A 17,562-nucleotide genomic window follows, 5' to 3' on the forward strand; every position below is an offset into this window, starting at 1 on the left:
AATTGGTGACTGCTGACAGAAGCATCACAGTGAACGAATTGTCACGCTACGTTGGGTTAGGGGAAGGAAGTGTTTGCAGGATACTGAAAGTGTTGGCATTAAAAAAGGTGTGTGCCAAGTGGGTTCCCAGGATGTTGACAATGGCTCACAAAGAAGCAAGAAAAATGCTACGCAGTGAACTTTTGGAACAGTACGAGAATGGTGGAGATGAATTTCTTGGAAGAATTGTGACAGGTGATGAAACATGGCTCCATTATTTTTCACCAGAGATGAAGAAGTAATCAATGGAGTGGCATCATGCAAATTCACCCAAGAAAAAAATATTCAAAACCACACCTTCTGCTGGAAAAGTTATAGCTACGGTGTTTTTCGATTTCGAAGGACTCTTGCTTGTAGACAACATGCCAAGTGGAACCACCATAAATTCTGATGCATACGTGACAACACTGAAGAAACTTCAAGTTTGACTGAGTTGTGTTCGACCACATCGGCAAAGGCAGAATGCTTTGCTGTTGCACGACAATGCATGGCCACATGTCAGTCAAAAAACCATGGAAGCAATCACAAAACTCAGATGGACAACACTGAAACACCCGCCTTACAGTCTGACCTGGCTCCATGTGACTATCATCTCTTTGGGAAACTGAAAGACTCTCTTCGTGGAACAAGGTTTGCAGATGATGACTACCTTGTTCATGCTGCCAAACAGTGGCTCCAATAGGTTGGTCCAGAATTTTACCGTGCAGGTATACAGGCGCTGGTTCCAAGATGGCACAAGGCAGTTGAGAGGGATGGAAATTATGTGGAGAAATGAAAATATTGTTCCTAAAGGATGTATCTACACACTGTAAAACCTACAAACATGTAGAATAAAAGATGGATTTTCAAAAAAATAGCGTGCATTTCTTTTGGAGTGACTCTCGTACATGCAACTGTAACAGAAATTTAAATAAAGAATTATCAATTCCAAATTGCTGGTACTTCAGCAACAAAACATTGGAACTACATAATAATTTCTAATGATACAGTGTACATGAAAAATAAAAATGAATTATACACACACACACACACACACACACACACACACACACACACACAAATTAAACCTACCTCTACTGTCCTACCACAGTTTCCTAAAACTGCAGGTACAATGGTATATCCACGATACAAATGGCCGGGTATGTGTGCAACATGTAACTCATGCAACAGGCTCACAAACTCTGCATCTGCTATTCTCATAGACTCAACCTGTCATTAAACATAAAATAGTAGATTAGCAATTAAAATAATAGGAAATATAATAAATAATACAAACATATATATACACACACATAGAGCAAGTCAAAAGTCCTTGGACACCTTCATAAGTTGGAAGATTAAAGGGGAAATTGAAATGTGATGATGGGAACATAGGTTTGACGTGAGGCTGCAACTTTTGGAGTGAATGTCATTCATGGCCGCCAACTTGAAATCCACCATAATGTATTCAAGTAATTTTTTTTAATGGGAACGGGAGTGTATGACACATCAAATAACACTCACCTGAGCTCTGGAATTGAGTGGTGTAATTTGTTTTTGTCTATCTTGTACAGTTTAGAACTTATTAATGTTCAAAGTTACCTTGATACCGACTCATGTCTCTCTTTGTTCCAGGTGATCTAAAATGGATCTGACACATGAACAGAAAATCAAAATCATTCTTATATCAGGGGAACGCAGGTACCAAACAGTAGCAACTGACTACAACAGATGGCACCCAGACAGAGGACCGGTATCGCACAACACGGTGGTTCACATGATCACCAAATTCCAGGAGATGGGCTCTGTTACGATAGGGCACATAGTGGGTGACCATGGACTGCCACCAATGAGGAAACTGCAACTGCGGTTGTTGCATCATTTATGAAAAGTCCTAAATGAAGTACTCATCATGTGGCCCTAGCATGTGCAATAAGCCAAACCTCCGTTGTCCAGATATTGCACACCAATAAGTGGCATCCTTACAAGCTGCAGATGCAACATCGACTTAATGAGGATGACCCTGATCGCCGGTTGGAGTTCTGCCTGTGGGCTACTGAACAACACGAACTGGATCCTTCATTTGCCAAGGGCATACTGTTCAGCAAAGAGGCATATTTCACTTTGAACGGGAAGGTTAATTGACATAATTGTTGATACTGGAGTGACGCAAATCCGAACTGGGTTGCCCCAATTCAAGAACATAGTCCAGCGAAAGTGATGGTGTAGTGTGACATATAGTACACCCTCATCATTGGGCCATTTTTCATTTACAACACCTTAACTGTGCCACAGTACCTGATGCTACTGCAGGACCTTGTGTTCCCTTCCACACTGAATGCTGACAGCATTTTCCCATCTTATTTTCAGCATGATGGAGCCCCTCCACACTATGGCATTGGTGTCCTTGAATGGTTGGAGGAACAACTGCCAGGGAAGTGGATTGGTCACCGTGGTCCTGTGGAGCGGCCACCAAGATCCCCTGACTTAACGCCCCTTCATTTTTATCTATGGGGACATCTTAAGCAGACAGTGTATGCTGAGAGCATCCGTGATTTGAGACACCTGGAGGAACGCATACAGCATGCCTGTAACCAAATTGCAGGAGACACTCTCCTCCGTGTGCAGTCAGAGTGGTTGCGGCGACTACAGTTGTGCACTGCATGGGATGGACAACATGTAGAACATGTGTTTTAGCAGTCGGTATGAAGGTAATAAACTTAATGGCTGATTAAAACTGTGTGCCGGACCAAGACTCGAACTCGGGACCTTTGCCTTTCATGGGCAAGTACTCTACCATCTGAGCTACCCAAGCACAACACATGCCCCGTCCTCACAGCTTTACTTCTGCCAGTGTCTCGTCTCCTACCTTCCAAACTTCACAGAAGCTCTCTCGTGAAGAAGAGCTCGAGTTAGAGTCTCGGTCCGGCACATAGTTTTAATCTGCCAGGAAGTTTCATATCAGCGCACACTCCGCTGCAGAGTGAAAATCTCTTTCTGAAAACATCCACCCGGCTATGGCTAAGCCATGTCTCCGCAATATCCTTTCTTCCAGGAGTGCTAGTTCTGCAAGGTTCGCAGAAAAGCTTCCATGAAGTTTGAAAGGTAGGAGACGAGATGCTGGCAGAAGTAAAGCTGTGAGGACAGGGCGTGAGTCATGCTTGGGTAGCTCAGATGGTAGAGCACTTGCCTGCGAAAGGCAAAGGTCCCGAGTTCGAGTCTCGGTCCGGTACACAGTTTTAATCTGCCAGGAAGTTTCATATCAGCACTCACACCGCCGTAGAGTGGAAATCTCCTTCCGGTATGAAGGTAATTTCCCAACTTTGAACATTAATAACCTCTAAACTGTACAAGATAGACAAAAACAAATTACACCACTAAATTCTAGAGCTCAAGCAAGTGTTATTTTATTGGACAAACTTGTCTAGTTCAAAAATCAATTCTAATATGCTCTTTTTCGAGCATCAACATAGTTACATTAACACCACCATGTTAAATGCTACATTTTGGAGCCACCTAGGGATAGAGAGTTCAGATAAGTAGACATGAAGAAGAAAGATGTAGTATGTTACTAACATTTGTTTTATTTTAAAAAATCTTGAAGACTTTCTGCATAAAAAATTCAAAGGCATTACATTTCAGCACAAACCCATAGTAAAATGAGGAGACATCAGGTCATCCAGTCACAGGTTATAAGAGATGCACAAGAGATATAAAAGTAAGGACTAGTACCAGAAAACTGCCTAGAAAACTATGCAATGCAAGAAATGAAAAAAAAAAAAACCATGATCATATTAAAAGCCTGTGTTGCATTAAATACATCAAAACATATCTGTCTCAATATAAACTGATTGTTCATAATAAAATCTTTGAGGTGATGCTCAAGCCAATTTACATTAATCCAATGTAGAAATTTTCCACAGTCATCACAATAGAAATTTCTCTATCAATAGGTAATGAAAAGTCTTTTGATGGAATACAAATAATTTAAGGAGTAAAGGTAACAACTTACAAAACAGATGAGGTGCTGAGTAGCATTGAGAACATTGCTAATTGTTGGACAAATCCTGCTATACACACACACACACACACACACACACACACACACACACACACACACACACACACATATATATATATATATATATATATATATATATATATATATATAAAAAACAAAGTTGAGGTGACTTACCGAACAAAAGCGCTGGCAGGTCGATAGACACACAAACAGACACACAAAATTCAAGCTTTCGCAACAAACTGTTGCCTCATCAGGAAAGAGGGAAGGAGAGGGGAAGACGAAAGGAATATATATAATAGAAGGAAACATTCCACATGGGAAAAATCATATATAAAATCAAAGATGAGGTAACTTACCGAACGAAAGCGCTGGCAGGTCGATAGACACACAAACATACACACAAAATTCAAGCTTTCGCAACAAACTGTTGCCTCATCAGGAAAGAGGGAAGGAGAGGGGAAGACGAAAGGAAGTGGGTTTTAAGGGAGAGGGTAAGGAGTCATTCCAATCCCGGGAGCGGAAAGACTTACCTTAGGGGGAAAAAAGGACAGGTATACACTCGCACACACGCACATATCCATCCACACATACAGACACAATCCTACACCCAACATCACCACTGCTGAAGCCCAGGCTATCCGTGATCTGAAGGCTGACTGATCCATCGTCATTCTTCCGGCGGACAAGGGTTCCACGACCGTGGTACTTGATCATCGGGAGTATGTGGCTGAGGGACTGCGTCAGCTTTCAGACAACACCACATACAAAGTTTGCCAAGGTAACCCCATTCCCGATGTCCAGGCGGAGCTTCAAGGAATCCTCAGAACCTTAGGCCCCCTGCAAAACCTTTCACCTGACTCCATCAACCTCCTGACCCCACCGACACCCCGCACCCCTAACTTCTACCTTCTTCCTAAAATCCACAAACCCAATCATCCCGGCCGCCCCATTGTAGCTGGTTACCAAGCCCCCACAGAACGTATCTCTGCCTACGTAGATCAACACCTTCAACCCATTACATGAAATATGTCTGCTTGTGTCTGTATGTGTGGATGGATATGTGCGTGTGTGCGAGTGTATACCTGTCCTTTTTTCCCCCTAAGGTAAGTCTTTCCGCTCCCGGGATTGGAATGACTCCTTACCCTCTCCCTTAAAACCCACTTCCTTTCGTCTTCCCCTCTCCTTCCCTCTTTCCTGATGAGGCAACAGTTTGTTGCGAAAGCTTGAATTTTGTGTGTATGTTTGTGTTTGTTTGTGTGTCTATCGACCTGCCAGCACTTTTGTTCGGTAAGTCACCTCATCTTTGTATATATATATATATATATATATATATATATAGAGAGAGAGAGAGAGAGAGAGAGAGAGAGAGAGAGAGAGAGAGAGAGAGAGAGACTTGTACTGCAACAACATTCCAGCTCACTAAATTGTGCAGGTGCTGCAGCTGATGTCCTTGGTTTTCGCTACCCACCTGGTGTTAATTTATGTTAACTCCTTCTACCTCAATATTTATTCATGGTAACTACTCCTTTTTTTGCTCCATTTTAGTTTCCTACATCACGTAGCTTTTCATTCTTATTAACTCATGCACAATGTTTTTGTAGTAATCTCTGCTTTGCATGTTGCCCTGTCTTCCACCTTTAAAGTCTCAGGTTTTCCATTCTCATCCAGTGCAGTCCCCAATAATCAGTCTTTCCTTCTCATCCTGTCCACTTAGTCTCCCCTGACTGGTGTTCTGGATGACTTTTCTGAACTGTACCTCTTTCCCTAAACCTCTCCAGTCCTTTTCTTTCACTTCTCTTCCTTTCTCTTCAACTCTTCTGCCAGAAGAAGGAGCCACTAGCTCCAAAAGCTTGTGAAAGTTAAGCCCTTTTGTGTGTGTGTTCCCCTGCCGCCACTTGGTGAGTAGATTTTTTATCTATCCATTTACATTCAAGTAGGAAGAGAAGGATGGAGACTGTGTATAGGTGGCACTGGTTGTGAATGTGGGTCAGCCAAGAGGCGCACCAAGATAGCCTGCACAATTGTGATAAACACTGCAGCTGGGTGGCACTATGGTTAATGTAGCTGCCTAGTAAGTGGGAGATCACGAATTCGAGTTCCAGTCCAGCACACTGTTTCACTTGTCACTGCTGATTCCACATACTGTCCTGATACAGCTGACATAAGTATTTTCATCTGTTCCCTTTCCTTCCCCCCCCCCTCCCCCCTTAACCATCAATTTACATAATATGTATCACAGCTGCAGATTCAACAGACACCACAGATTCACAAAAGGGGTTGAAGTGCTGCAAACACAGCACGGGACAAAGACTATCCATAAGCTGCATAAAACCAAGCTCACATGCTGCAGACCAAAGAAAAGGAGCACTTTCCTAAAGCACCAGATGCAAGAGGTGTGCTATTGTAGTGTTCTGGGAATAAATTTGTGATAGACTTTGTCAAGGAATACATGAAGTTCTTATAGATTAGATGGACAAAGCAAAGCTGTAATGGCAGCAACATGTTGTTCCGTGGTACACACGCACTGCTGGGAAATTTCATGACCCAAATAAACAATGTATGTCTGGAAAAAGTGAAACTTAACAAGATTACATTTGAGGCCGGTGGCCTGTAGAACAGCAAACAAAGAACTGAGGTTTCGTAGGTGATCTGCAATGGGAGCACCTGTCATGATAATATTATCAAGATAGTAAATGCAATGAGGGAAAACTGTTGTAACCTGTTCTAAGAAACATTGAAAGATGACAGGCACACTTGGGATGCCAAACATTGGCCAATGATACTGACAGAGTCCAAAAGGAATACTAACCACAAGCAGTAGTTTTGATGCTTTGTCTGACATAATATGAAGGTAGACTTGAAAAGAAATAACTTCCAGTCATCCATGTGAGCTACTCCTCCAGGTGAAGCATGGAGTAAGTGTCTGTGACTGCCTGTGCATTAATAGTCACCACAGAGCTGAAGCTGACCAAACGTTTCTTTACGATCACTGTGGCTGTAGCCCATTCACTTGAGGCATGGCAGTAGCAGGGGAACAACTGGCAGCTGCACTTAGATCAATGAATCCAACAATCATTCCAATAGGGACAAAAATGTAACTTCTGCTGTCACAGAAGTGACTGGCGTAAAGCAAAAAAAAAAACACCAAATCTGAAACACGTGAAAATTCAGCCCTTCATATTGCCACTTATGTTCTAACACAAGGTAATGCATAGCCATAAAATAGATACACTTATGCGTTACACTAAGTGTTATGGAGTGACATCATCAAAAAACCAATTAAAACAGTTTACACGTCTCGAACACAGTTAACAATGGAAGGCCAAAAGTCCCATGCATGTCCTCCTAAAGACACTATCCATGTCAGGGGTTGCTGGTGTAGTGCTGCACCTGCCCCTGGCAGCCCACCATGGGTAGCTGCAGGTCTGCTATTTGAATGTCAGTGTGCACTTTGCTTGCTGCAATGGCCTGACTTATGCCTGATGTGGGTAGTAGGCGAATTTTTTAAGCATTCTCTGCAAAATTGGACTGTGTGTTTTATGAAAGGAGAGAGAGAAAGGGTGAGACTGCTGCACATACACAGTGGACCTGGTGACAGATGTCAGTGACCAGGCTGACCCTGGCGGCCCACCTTGGATAATTGCGGGTGAGCTATTTGAAAGTCAGAGTGCACTTTGCTTGCTGTAATGGCTTGACTTATGCCTGCTGCAGGCAGTAGATAAAGTAAACGGCAGGTTACTACACACCTATTGATGATTGAGAGCTTCAACTGTTCAGTGAGTTGTTTTCTCCTTAAATTATTTTTCTATCTATTCATTAGTATCTTCAGATCAATATTATTACAAAAACTTTTAAGCATTCTCTGCAAAATAAGACTGTGTGTTTTATGCAATGAGAGAGAGAAAGGATGAGAAGGGGCACCAACACTCAGTTTAATGGTCAAGAGATTCTTACCAGAAGGTCACAGTAGTATATGAGTGGGCATAAACATATTCTTAAAAGCTCAAAAGAATTCCTTTTATTTTCTAAAACCATAAATGTGTTTAGAAAGGAATCACTGCAATGAAAGAACCTGTTCTTAATACAGGTACTATTTCACATACTCTGAAAACGTAACTCTGTATTCATAATTTAGATACCATATTATTACAGTGCATTGGCAGAATGAAATACTTTTATTATAATGATGGATAATATGAAGGATTATTACTGTGTTATTCATAAGAAACAAATGTAAATAAGAAATATACTCACCTGGTTGAGAATTGCATGCACAGCTTCAGGTGTCCTGCCTGACGCAGTAACTAGTCTAGGCAATCCATCTTTAGGAGTACCATTATTCACTTTTGCTTTAGGATTTGGAGCAATAAGTGTGTGAGAGTTGCAGCCACCAAAACCAAAAGAATTTATTGCAATGGGACCTCCAGGAAATGGTGTGTGTTCTGCTACAACCTGTTGACACATATTTTCAAGTAGGTCTGAAATCCTTAGAGAAACCTAAAGGTAGAAATTGAGAATCCACAACAAATCAAAGACAAGTAACAGTCTCTGATACAAAGCTGCATGACAAGCAGTTAGGGGCTGTGAACAGAACAGTTTTTACACACATAAGAAAATATTTTCTTTAAAAAATACCACTGTAAATTAGTAAAATTAAGCAACTGATAGCAGACAAATAGCAACTTTGTAGTAAAACTGATGTGACAGCAGCTTTTTTCAAAGAAGGAATTTTCTGTCTAATATAGTTTATTAAATTTAAATAGCCTAAGCGTGAATAGCACTGAGCAGTATATTGGTAATTTATTTTTAATACAGTTTACAGATGAAACTTCTAAGATCTGTTTGTCTTTTGCTAATAAACATCATGACTCACTATACATTCCTGAAGGATTTTCTTCCCGATGGGATCTACGGGACACAATGGATAAACAAATGATTGAATCACCAACTTTATATCTTCAGTACTTAAAAAGAGTAGACTATTTAAATTAAGCTACTTTTAAATAACTCATGGCACTTCATTGTAACAGCAGAATATTTAAGTTAATTAACGTAAGTATTACATGGCACTTCATTGTAACAGCAGAATATTTAACTTAATTAACGTAAGTATTATAATATGGAATATCAAACAAAATTTGTGACGGCAATGATTTCTTGGCGAGGACTGTGCAGTATGTTATCTCCGATGGAGCAGGTGTGCCTCATAATTAATGGCTCTCAACAACACACAGAAATTATCAGGATGCATTTTGAATATTTCTCACATGAATAATAACAGTCAACATTTTGGAACTTTCAATGTCTAGTGAAGATTTTCGAACAGATATTGGAAACTCCTAAGGCTGCACCTTGAAGAGCCTCTTAGCCCTATGTAGTAGAGGCTCTGTGGCATGGCTTCTGAAGGGTTCATCTCTTATTAGCCTGCTGAAGGCTCAAATAGCAGACTCTAAGGGTGTTCAACCAACATCAACATAAGTTTCATGTTCTACTGCTCACATCAAAAGGGAATGAAAAGAATGGCAGACACTTCACTATTTAATACCTGTTTCTCTATATCTCTATTATGCTTTGATGCATCATTAATCAGCAAATGGTATTAATATTTTGGTAGTGTTTAGATAAGGTTTTTGTTTCTGGCATCGACAATTCTATCCACCATAGGAACAATGTCTCACTAGAGTGCTCTAGAATAAACATAAATGTCACCGCCTAGTGAGAGTTTCTCAAATGATTAGAGGAAATAGATTTGCGAAAAATGCCCCATTACCATTACTAGCAAGTTTCTTTTGTGAAAATGTTGCACCTGAGTTTTATTTTCTTGCAAATAATTGCCACATACTGTGAATCTAAAAGCAGCGCAATACAAGATCAGTACACAATTTACTAGGCAAAAATTTGGAACATGAGCTTCAAAGAGAACTACCAAGTCAGACAAATTTTAATGACATAGTCGTAAATAATTTTTTAGTGCTGCAAAACATGCATTAATAGGTGAAAGAAGCAATTTCTTTGTTGTAATTACCTGTTTAGTGTACTAAATGAACTACTAAAAATAACAAATAACATGTTTCCCCGCAGACATCACAAATTTCTGACACATAAATACAAAAAACCATACTAAATGATGTATTTTGGAGAGATATTTAAAGTGGTGTATCACTTGCATACATATTTTTGTAATACAGAAATATAAATACAAATGTCAACAAATACGGTATGCTAGCTTCACAAACATGGCTGCTACTCATTTTTCTTCTATTAAGTAATAAATACTTGTCTCGTACATCTTATTGATATATTACTACAAGATTTAATAACATCAGTTAACATCTTATTGATATAGAAAAAATTAATAAATACATGTCTCTCTCTATTGTTTTCCAGGAAGTGGAAGTTTATGAAACATACCTTATCCATGAGAACATCTTTGATTCCGAGGAACAAATTTCATCAAATGCAAATACAGTAAATCTTATTTCCATAAACTGAAATACCTGACATGGCAGGTACTTGAAAAGAGACGCTAACAATCCTGTGAAAGACTACTTACAAAGTTTCAAGGACAAATATTAACACTTAGAATGTAACACCTGTCTGACAGACAGATAAGGTTTATATTTGTAACACTAGAGACACTGAAAGTCATTTTACAGTTCTAGTCATCTACGAGTGTCTTATTTGGTGTTTTTGTCATAGTGGAGAGGAGGTCACAGACCTCATCAAGCTGATTTAAACAAGAAAACTTTCTTCCATTCTAGGTAAGAGCAAATATTCATCCGCCTCACCAACTGCTTTTCCTGAAATCACACTACTATGCCTCACAGACAGATAATGCAATTTATTCTTTAAGTTCTTTTATGTAACTTTTTAATTACCTCACTTTGCTACAGCTTAATTTATTTTAGTGGTTTTTCTTAGAGGAATTTGGAATGTATAACTTCGTTCATAAAATCACAACTAACCAAATTACTTATTTTTAAGTGTGGTTTGAGTCCATTTTAGTGAGGTTTTCTTTCTTTATAAAATACAATTTTTTGAGATTGCAACTACTACTATTAAAGTCAATCAGCACCACCCAACTAGAAAAGTGAACAATCTCAATTCTGATGATAATGTGCCTGATACGATAAACATGGAATGTGACCCTCCATTTTCACCACGAGTTCGAAATTCCTCTGTTAATTTATCTCAAAACTACTGGAGTGATTCTGTTTGTTATTTCTCTACATCTAAAATATTGTACAAAACTGATAGAACTTTTGTTTGAGACTGAGGGATTTTCTTTCTGAAACTGAATAAGAAATTAAAATCTTTGAATTTCAACATTCCCTTTCTTTAAATTTTCAGGTTAATTCCAGTTGTAATAACTTCAAGTTTAACAAATATATTTCAAGGAAGATGCAATACATGAAAGTCACAGATCAAGTAAACAGAGTAAGACATGTGTACACTTTAACAGTCAATTCATAACTGAGTCCCAGTCTAGTGGCCACTGGCTGGCTGGCCACTTAGGTGGCACTGCTGCTGCATGGCTGGCAGACAGTGCTGCATGTAGAGGACGCATGTAACTGTGCGGCAGCATTTTGAAAGATCGGTGAGTCACAACACTTTTCCCCCCTTTGAAGTTTTTGCACAGGTCTTGATGGAGGTGGCCTGTAGGTTGCTAACGCCCATAGGTGTTGTTTGTCTGGCCGTAAAGTCTCGAGGAGGAGGCTTCCCGTACAGACGGAAGTGTCCTTGATGATAACGGGTCGAGATGACAGGAGACGTGGGGGTCGAATCTGCTGGGGCCCTGTGCACCAATCTGCCCATTGCGGCAAGTCCGGTTGTTATAACAGGATACATGGGCGATGTGTCCGCGTCCGTAGGAGAAGGAGGCGAGTAGAGTTGCTCTGACAGATGATGGTCATCTGGTTCCTGCATGGGCACGTCTCCTGGTGGCATCAGTTCTTGTGCTGGCACCGATATGATGGTGAGAGGACTGCATTATGGGTAATGAGAGATTCCAGTATCCCGAGCATCAGGTAGTGCCGAAGGTGGTATAGCGGCATCCGGACAGGTGTTGCCAGCACACAAGGCCGAAGCTGGTCCGAATGACACACTGCAACACCCGTGTCCATCTGGATTTCATACAGGCATTGGCCATGGTGTCGTAAGATGCAGCCAGGACTCCATTTTGGTCGTCAGCGGTGAACCGGCCAAGCGAAGGCACCCGCGGCCGTGAGGTGGAAGGCCGCAGAAGATGAAGTAGCGTGCGGGGCTGTCGGCCATGTAAGAGCTCAGCCGGGCTGTGGTCACCCATGGGGGTGAAACAGTAAGAAGCCAGAAATTGGAGAAGCACATCATCAGCAGCAGAAGAAGTCAGGAGTTTCCTCATCTGAGCCTTAAATGTGGGGACCAGTCGTTCAGCCTCACCATTTGACTGTGGATGGAACGGAGGGGCCGTGACATGCATGACGCCATGGCGGACACAAAAATCCGCAAAATCATAAGAGGCAAATTGCGCACCATTAACAAGAGTAGAGGGAAGGCCTTCCAAAGAGAAAATGTGAGCTAGAACATTGGTGGTTGCCACGGTGGTAGGCGACGTGCAACGGACAATGAAAGGAAAGTTAGAGTAGGTGTCAATTAAGAGAAGCCAATAAGTACCTAAAAACGGTTCCATGAAGTCAGCATGAATACGCTCCCAGGGCTTCTTAGGCAAAGGCAACGGTGACAAAGATGACTTCGGGGCGGCGGCCTGTGACGCACAAGGGTCACAGGCAGCGACCATGTGTGCGATTTCAGAGTCGATGCCGGGCCAGTACACATGACGGTGCACCAGAGATTTTGTATGAGAGACACCCCAGTGCCCTTGGTGAAGGAGGCGCAAGACCAAACCACGCAAAGATGCAGGTATCACAATACGCGGCGTAGGATTTACGGTGGAAAGGAGGATAACACCATTCCTAGCCATGAGGTGGTAATGCAAAGTGTACTAGTTCCGCAACGGATCAGAAATCTTAGCAGACGGACGATCTGGCCAACCCTTCTGAATACAGCGTAAAACTCGGGAGAGGGTAGGGTCAGAACCTGTAGCAGCCGCCAGCTGGTCCCCGGTGATGGGGAACCGGGCCACAACCCACTGCTCGGCAACATCCAGGTGGAAACACAAAAGTTCGTCCCTGTCAAATGCCAGATCAGGACCCATGGGAAGGCGAGACAGTGCATCAGCATTCGCATGTTGAGCCGTCGGCCGGAAATGAATCTCATAATTGAAACGAGACAAGTAAAGAGACCAACGCTGGAGGCGGTGTGCAGCCTTGTCGGGAAGTGACGTTGATGGATGAAACAAGGAAACAAGTGGTTTGTGATCCGTAACAAGATGAAATTTTGAGCCATAGAGAAAAACACCAAACTTATGAAGAGCATAAATAATGGCCAAAGCTTTTGAGAATACTTTTGTTGGGCATCCGTGAGCGTGGAGGCATAAGCAATGGGTTGTTCAGAACCATCAGAAAAACGGTGTGCAAGGACTGCACTGACACCGTATTGAGAGGCGTCCGTGCCAAGAACAAGATGTTGGCCAGGTTGATAAGTAGCCAGGCACAGGGCCTGTTTCAGCATAGTCTTCAATTTCTGGAAAGCCGCATCGCATGACGCGAACCAGTGAAAAGACATGTTTTTATGCAACAGGCGATGCAACGGCTGAGCCACCAAAGCAGCAGATGGTAAAAACTTGTGATAGTATGCTATTTTCCCCAAGAAGGCCTGCAGTTCCTTAACAGATGTAGGGTGAGGAAGGGCATCGATCGCAGCGACAATTTGCTGAAGCGGACGAATACCATCCCGAGAGAGTTGAAACCCTAAGTACGTGATAGATGCCTGAAAAAATTTTGATTTCTGAAGATTACACTTAAGACCGGCAGTCTGTAAGACATGAAAAAGTGTGCGGAGATTTTGAAGATGTTCATCAGTGGTGGAGCCAGTGACAACAATGTCGTCCTGATAATTTATACACCCAGGGACAGTGAGCAATAATTGTTCCAAGAATCGCTGAAAGAGAGCAGGGGCGCTGGCAGCCCCGAATGGCAATCGTTGGTATTGATAGAGGCCGAAAGGCGTGTTAAGGACCAGAAACTGCCAGGAAGCAGTGCTGAGAGGAAGTTGATGATAAACTTCTGACAGGTCAAGTTTTGAAAAATACTGGCCTCCAGCAAGTTCAGTGAACAATTCTTCAGGTTGAGGCATAGGGTAAGTGTCAATAAGGCATTGAGCATTTACAGTGACTTTGAAATCACCCCAGAGACGAATATCACCATTTGGCTTAGCAACGACAACGACAGGAGAGGACCACTCACTGGAAGTGACAGGAAGCAAGACCCCTGAAGCAGTGCGACGATCCAGCTCCCGTTTGACCTGATCACGAAGGGCCACAGGAATGGGCCGAGCCCGAAAAAACTTAGGCCGAGCAGTGTGTTTGAGTGTGATATGAGCTTCAAAGTCATTTGCATGGCCTAACCCAGGACGAAAATGTCGGTGACAAGGAATCCAATTGAGCATAAAGAATAGCATCAGAGACGATATTGACATAGTCATCTATGGAGAACCCAAAAATGCGAAAGGCATCGAAACCAAAAAGATTCTCCGCTTTACTATGGTCGACCACAAATATGAGAACAGTGCGAACGACAGATTTGTAAGATACCTCAGCATCAAATTGTCCCAAGAGAGAAATATTCTGTTTATTGTAAGCCCATAATTGCCTAGTGACAAGTGACAGGATTGGAGAACCCAACCAAAGATACTTCTGAGAATTGATGATAGTGGCAGCAGAACCAGTATCCACCTGCATACGAACATCCTGACCAAGTATCTGGACAGTGAGGAATAACTTCCCTGAAAGGGAAGAAGTTCAAGTGACAGACAACACAGAATCAGAATTAGCATCATGTTCATGAACATCATGTATGTGGTCAGATTTGCAAACGGATGGCACATGACCCTTTTTTTTTGCATTTGTGACACATGGTCCAACATTGTGGACAATCTTCTCGTGAATGTTTCGTAAAACACCATGGACATGAAGGAAGTTGCCATGGGTTTTGCTGCAGTTTCTTAGAGGTTTGTTCACAGTTAGGCCGAGGCTGTGCCTGGGAGCATACTGCGGCCACGTCAGCCAGCGGGGACACGCCACACTCTTCGTCAGCATCGCACAGAGGTTGTATTTCCCCAACGTTGCCCCATGCCTCTATTTGTGCTCCAGCAGCACAAGAAATTTCAAAAGACTGAGCGATGGATAGGACTTCATCTAGAGTCGGATTTGCCACTTGAAGGGCACGTTGCCTAACTTCTTTGTCAGGCGCTGATCGGATAATAGCATCCCATACTATGGAATCGGCGTAGGATTCTTTGTGAACTTCAGTAACAAATTTACACTTTCTACTGAGGCCGTGAAGTTCAGCAGCCCAAGGGTGATAGGATTGATTCGGTTGTTTTTGACCATGATAAAAGGCAACATGAGAGGCTACCACATGCATTTGCTTTTGAAAATAGATGGACAGAAGTGAGCACATTTCAGCAAAGGACAAAGATGCAGGATCTTTCAAAGGAGCCAATTGCGACAACAACCGATACATTTGAGGTGAAATCCATGAAAGGAACAGAGACTTACATGTTTGTTCATCTGCGACATGAAATGCCAAGAAGTGCTGTCGAAGACGTTTTTCGTAATCAGACCAGTCTTCCACCATCTCATCGTAAGGAGTAAATGTAGGTAGAGACGACGACGAGAGACGCCCCACATTTGATGCCACGACGAAATCACGAATTGCATTTGTGAGAAGCGTTTGCTGTTCTATGAGACCTTGCAATAGTTGCTCTAAAGTAGCCATGGAAACATGTGGGTCAACAATGGAAAAGAAAAATCACTACCTCATCGCCAATTGTAATAACTTCAAGTTGAACAAATATGTTTCAAGGAAGACACAATACATGAAAGTCACAGATCAAGTAAACAGAGTAAGACGTGTGTACACTTTAACAGTCAAATCATAACTGAGTCCAAGTCTAGCGGCTGCTGGCTGGCTGGCCGCTTAGGTGGCGCTGCTGCTGCATGGCTGGCAGACAGTGCCGCATGTAGAGGCGGCACTTTGAAAGATTGGCGAGTCACAACACCAGTATTATGAAGCATATATATATAAATAATAACCTATGCAAGATGCAACAGGTGCAAGTACTTGGTGCCCAAAACTCACCTCTAATAAAACTGTAGCTTGAGATTATTTTATTTAGCATTTCAGCATATTATATACTTATGAGTTCAAGAAATGCGCTCTAAGCTGTAGTCTTGAAAAGTAGACAGTGATAAATCACTAACAATATAATGCCTGAAAATGAGCATACAGTGAAAGGCAATATGTATTTACAACCCTGCATTTCTAGGAACAGCAAACACTGCAAATGAACTATTCATGGATTCAAGAGCAGTATTGTACTGGTTAAGAGTTAACAGAGATCTCCCTCCCTCTTCATAAGGCTTACTGTGTCTTTTTTAGTCATCAGCAATATCAGTTATTTGTTTCACTCTCCTAAAAGTAATTATGATCATGTGAATAAAATAATGATCACAGCTCAGTAATTCTAAACATGTAAAATTTTGCTAATGTAAAATGATTCTATAAAGAGACATTTCACTATAAACTGTTTTGGAATAATTTTTCTAATGAAGCTCACCTTTACTCTACCTTCTTCCAGTGCTGCTACCCCTGCACGTGGTTTTTTATAATGTGCATTTGCTGGTATTATTCCTGATTCCATACTGAGGATAACCTTGGCAATGGAAACAAATCCAGAAACTGGTTCTGAATGTCCAAGATTTGACTTCACAGATCCTATTAGTAGTGGGCAGTCACTTGTCTTTCCAGAACAAAATACATTGTCTATTGCTCGCATTTCTTCTGGATCACCTGCCTGAAATACACAAAGAAAACAAATATCAGAGAACTTTGCTTTCTTTTAAACCCAGAGTGTTCACATTAAATCTGATGGGACTTGTTTCTGTTCCTCTCTGCATGGAGTACCTCATCCTGTTGTTGGCCGGTCATGTTAGTTGTGATAATCAGCATTTTCCTGTCAGAAAAACCTCCTTCAGAGATATCTTTAGAATTGATTCCCAATGTCTGGAGCAATTAAGTCTTTCTAGCATGTATGGAAAGTTTTCAATCATTCTGATATAATGCAAAATGTAGGAATAGTACATCATCCAGCAAATTATGCAACTTTACACTAGGAACAATCTAAAGAAGAGAAAACAATAAAATTATGAGGCAGGACAGGTGGTCAGTAACTACGTTCAAAGGGCAGAGGTCCTGACTTTTGGAATTGTTTGTTCCTTCCTCAGGTAGGGAAGGGTAGCCCATCAAAGTTTAGAAAGGAAGGTGAGGTAACTCTGATCCCAGGATGAAAGAGAGTCATCTGTTGTGAGGATGAGGGGAGACGAAGATGAAGACGTCAGAAAGGGTGGGAGGTCAAAGACA

The 17,562-nt window shown here is 41.7% G+C and overlaps 1 protein-coding gene across 1 annotated transcript in view; it reads right to left on the minus strand.

Annotated features, from left to right (window-relative positions):
- The window catches only part of LOC124711917 (fatty acid synthase-like), a 436,120-nt gene that overhangs the window by 325,322 nt on the left and 93,236 nt on the right, over window positions 1–17,562 (minus strand). The window contains exons 7-9 of the mRNA XM_047242172.1: window positions 16,760–16,996; window positions 8,297–8,494; window positions 1,111–1,248 (exon numbers count right to left, since the gene is read on the minus strand). Coding sequence (XP_047098128.1) covers window positions 1,111–1,248; window positions 8,297–8,494; window positions 16,760–16,996 — 573 coding nt within the window. The remainder of the gene's footprint in view (window positions 1–1,110; window positions 1,249–8,296; window positions 8,495–16,759; window positions 16,997–17,562) is intronic.

The sequence above is a fragment of the Schistocerca piceifrons genome, chromosome 8, assembly GCF_021461385.2.
Source record: "Schistocerca piceifrons isolate TAMUIC-IGC-003096 chromosome 8, iqSchPice1.1, whole genome shotgun sequence".
In the NCBI taxonomy this organism is placed as follows: Eukaryota; Metazoa; Arthropoda; class Insecta; order Orthoptera; family Acrididae; genus Schistocerca; species Schistocerca piceifrons.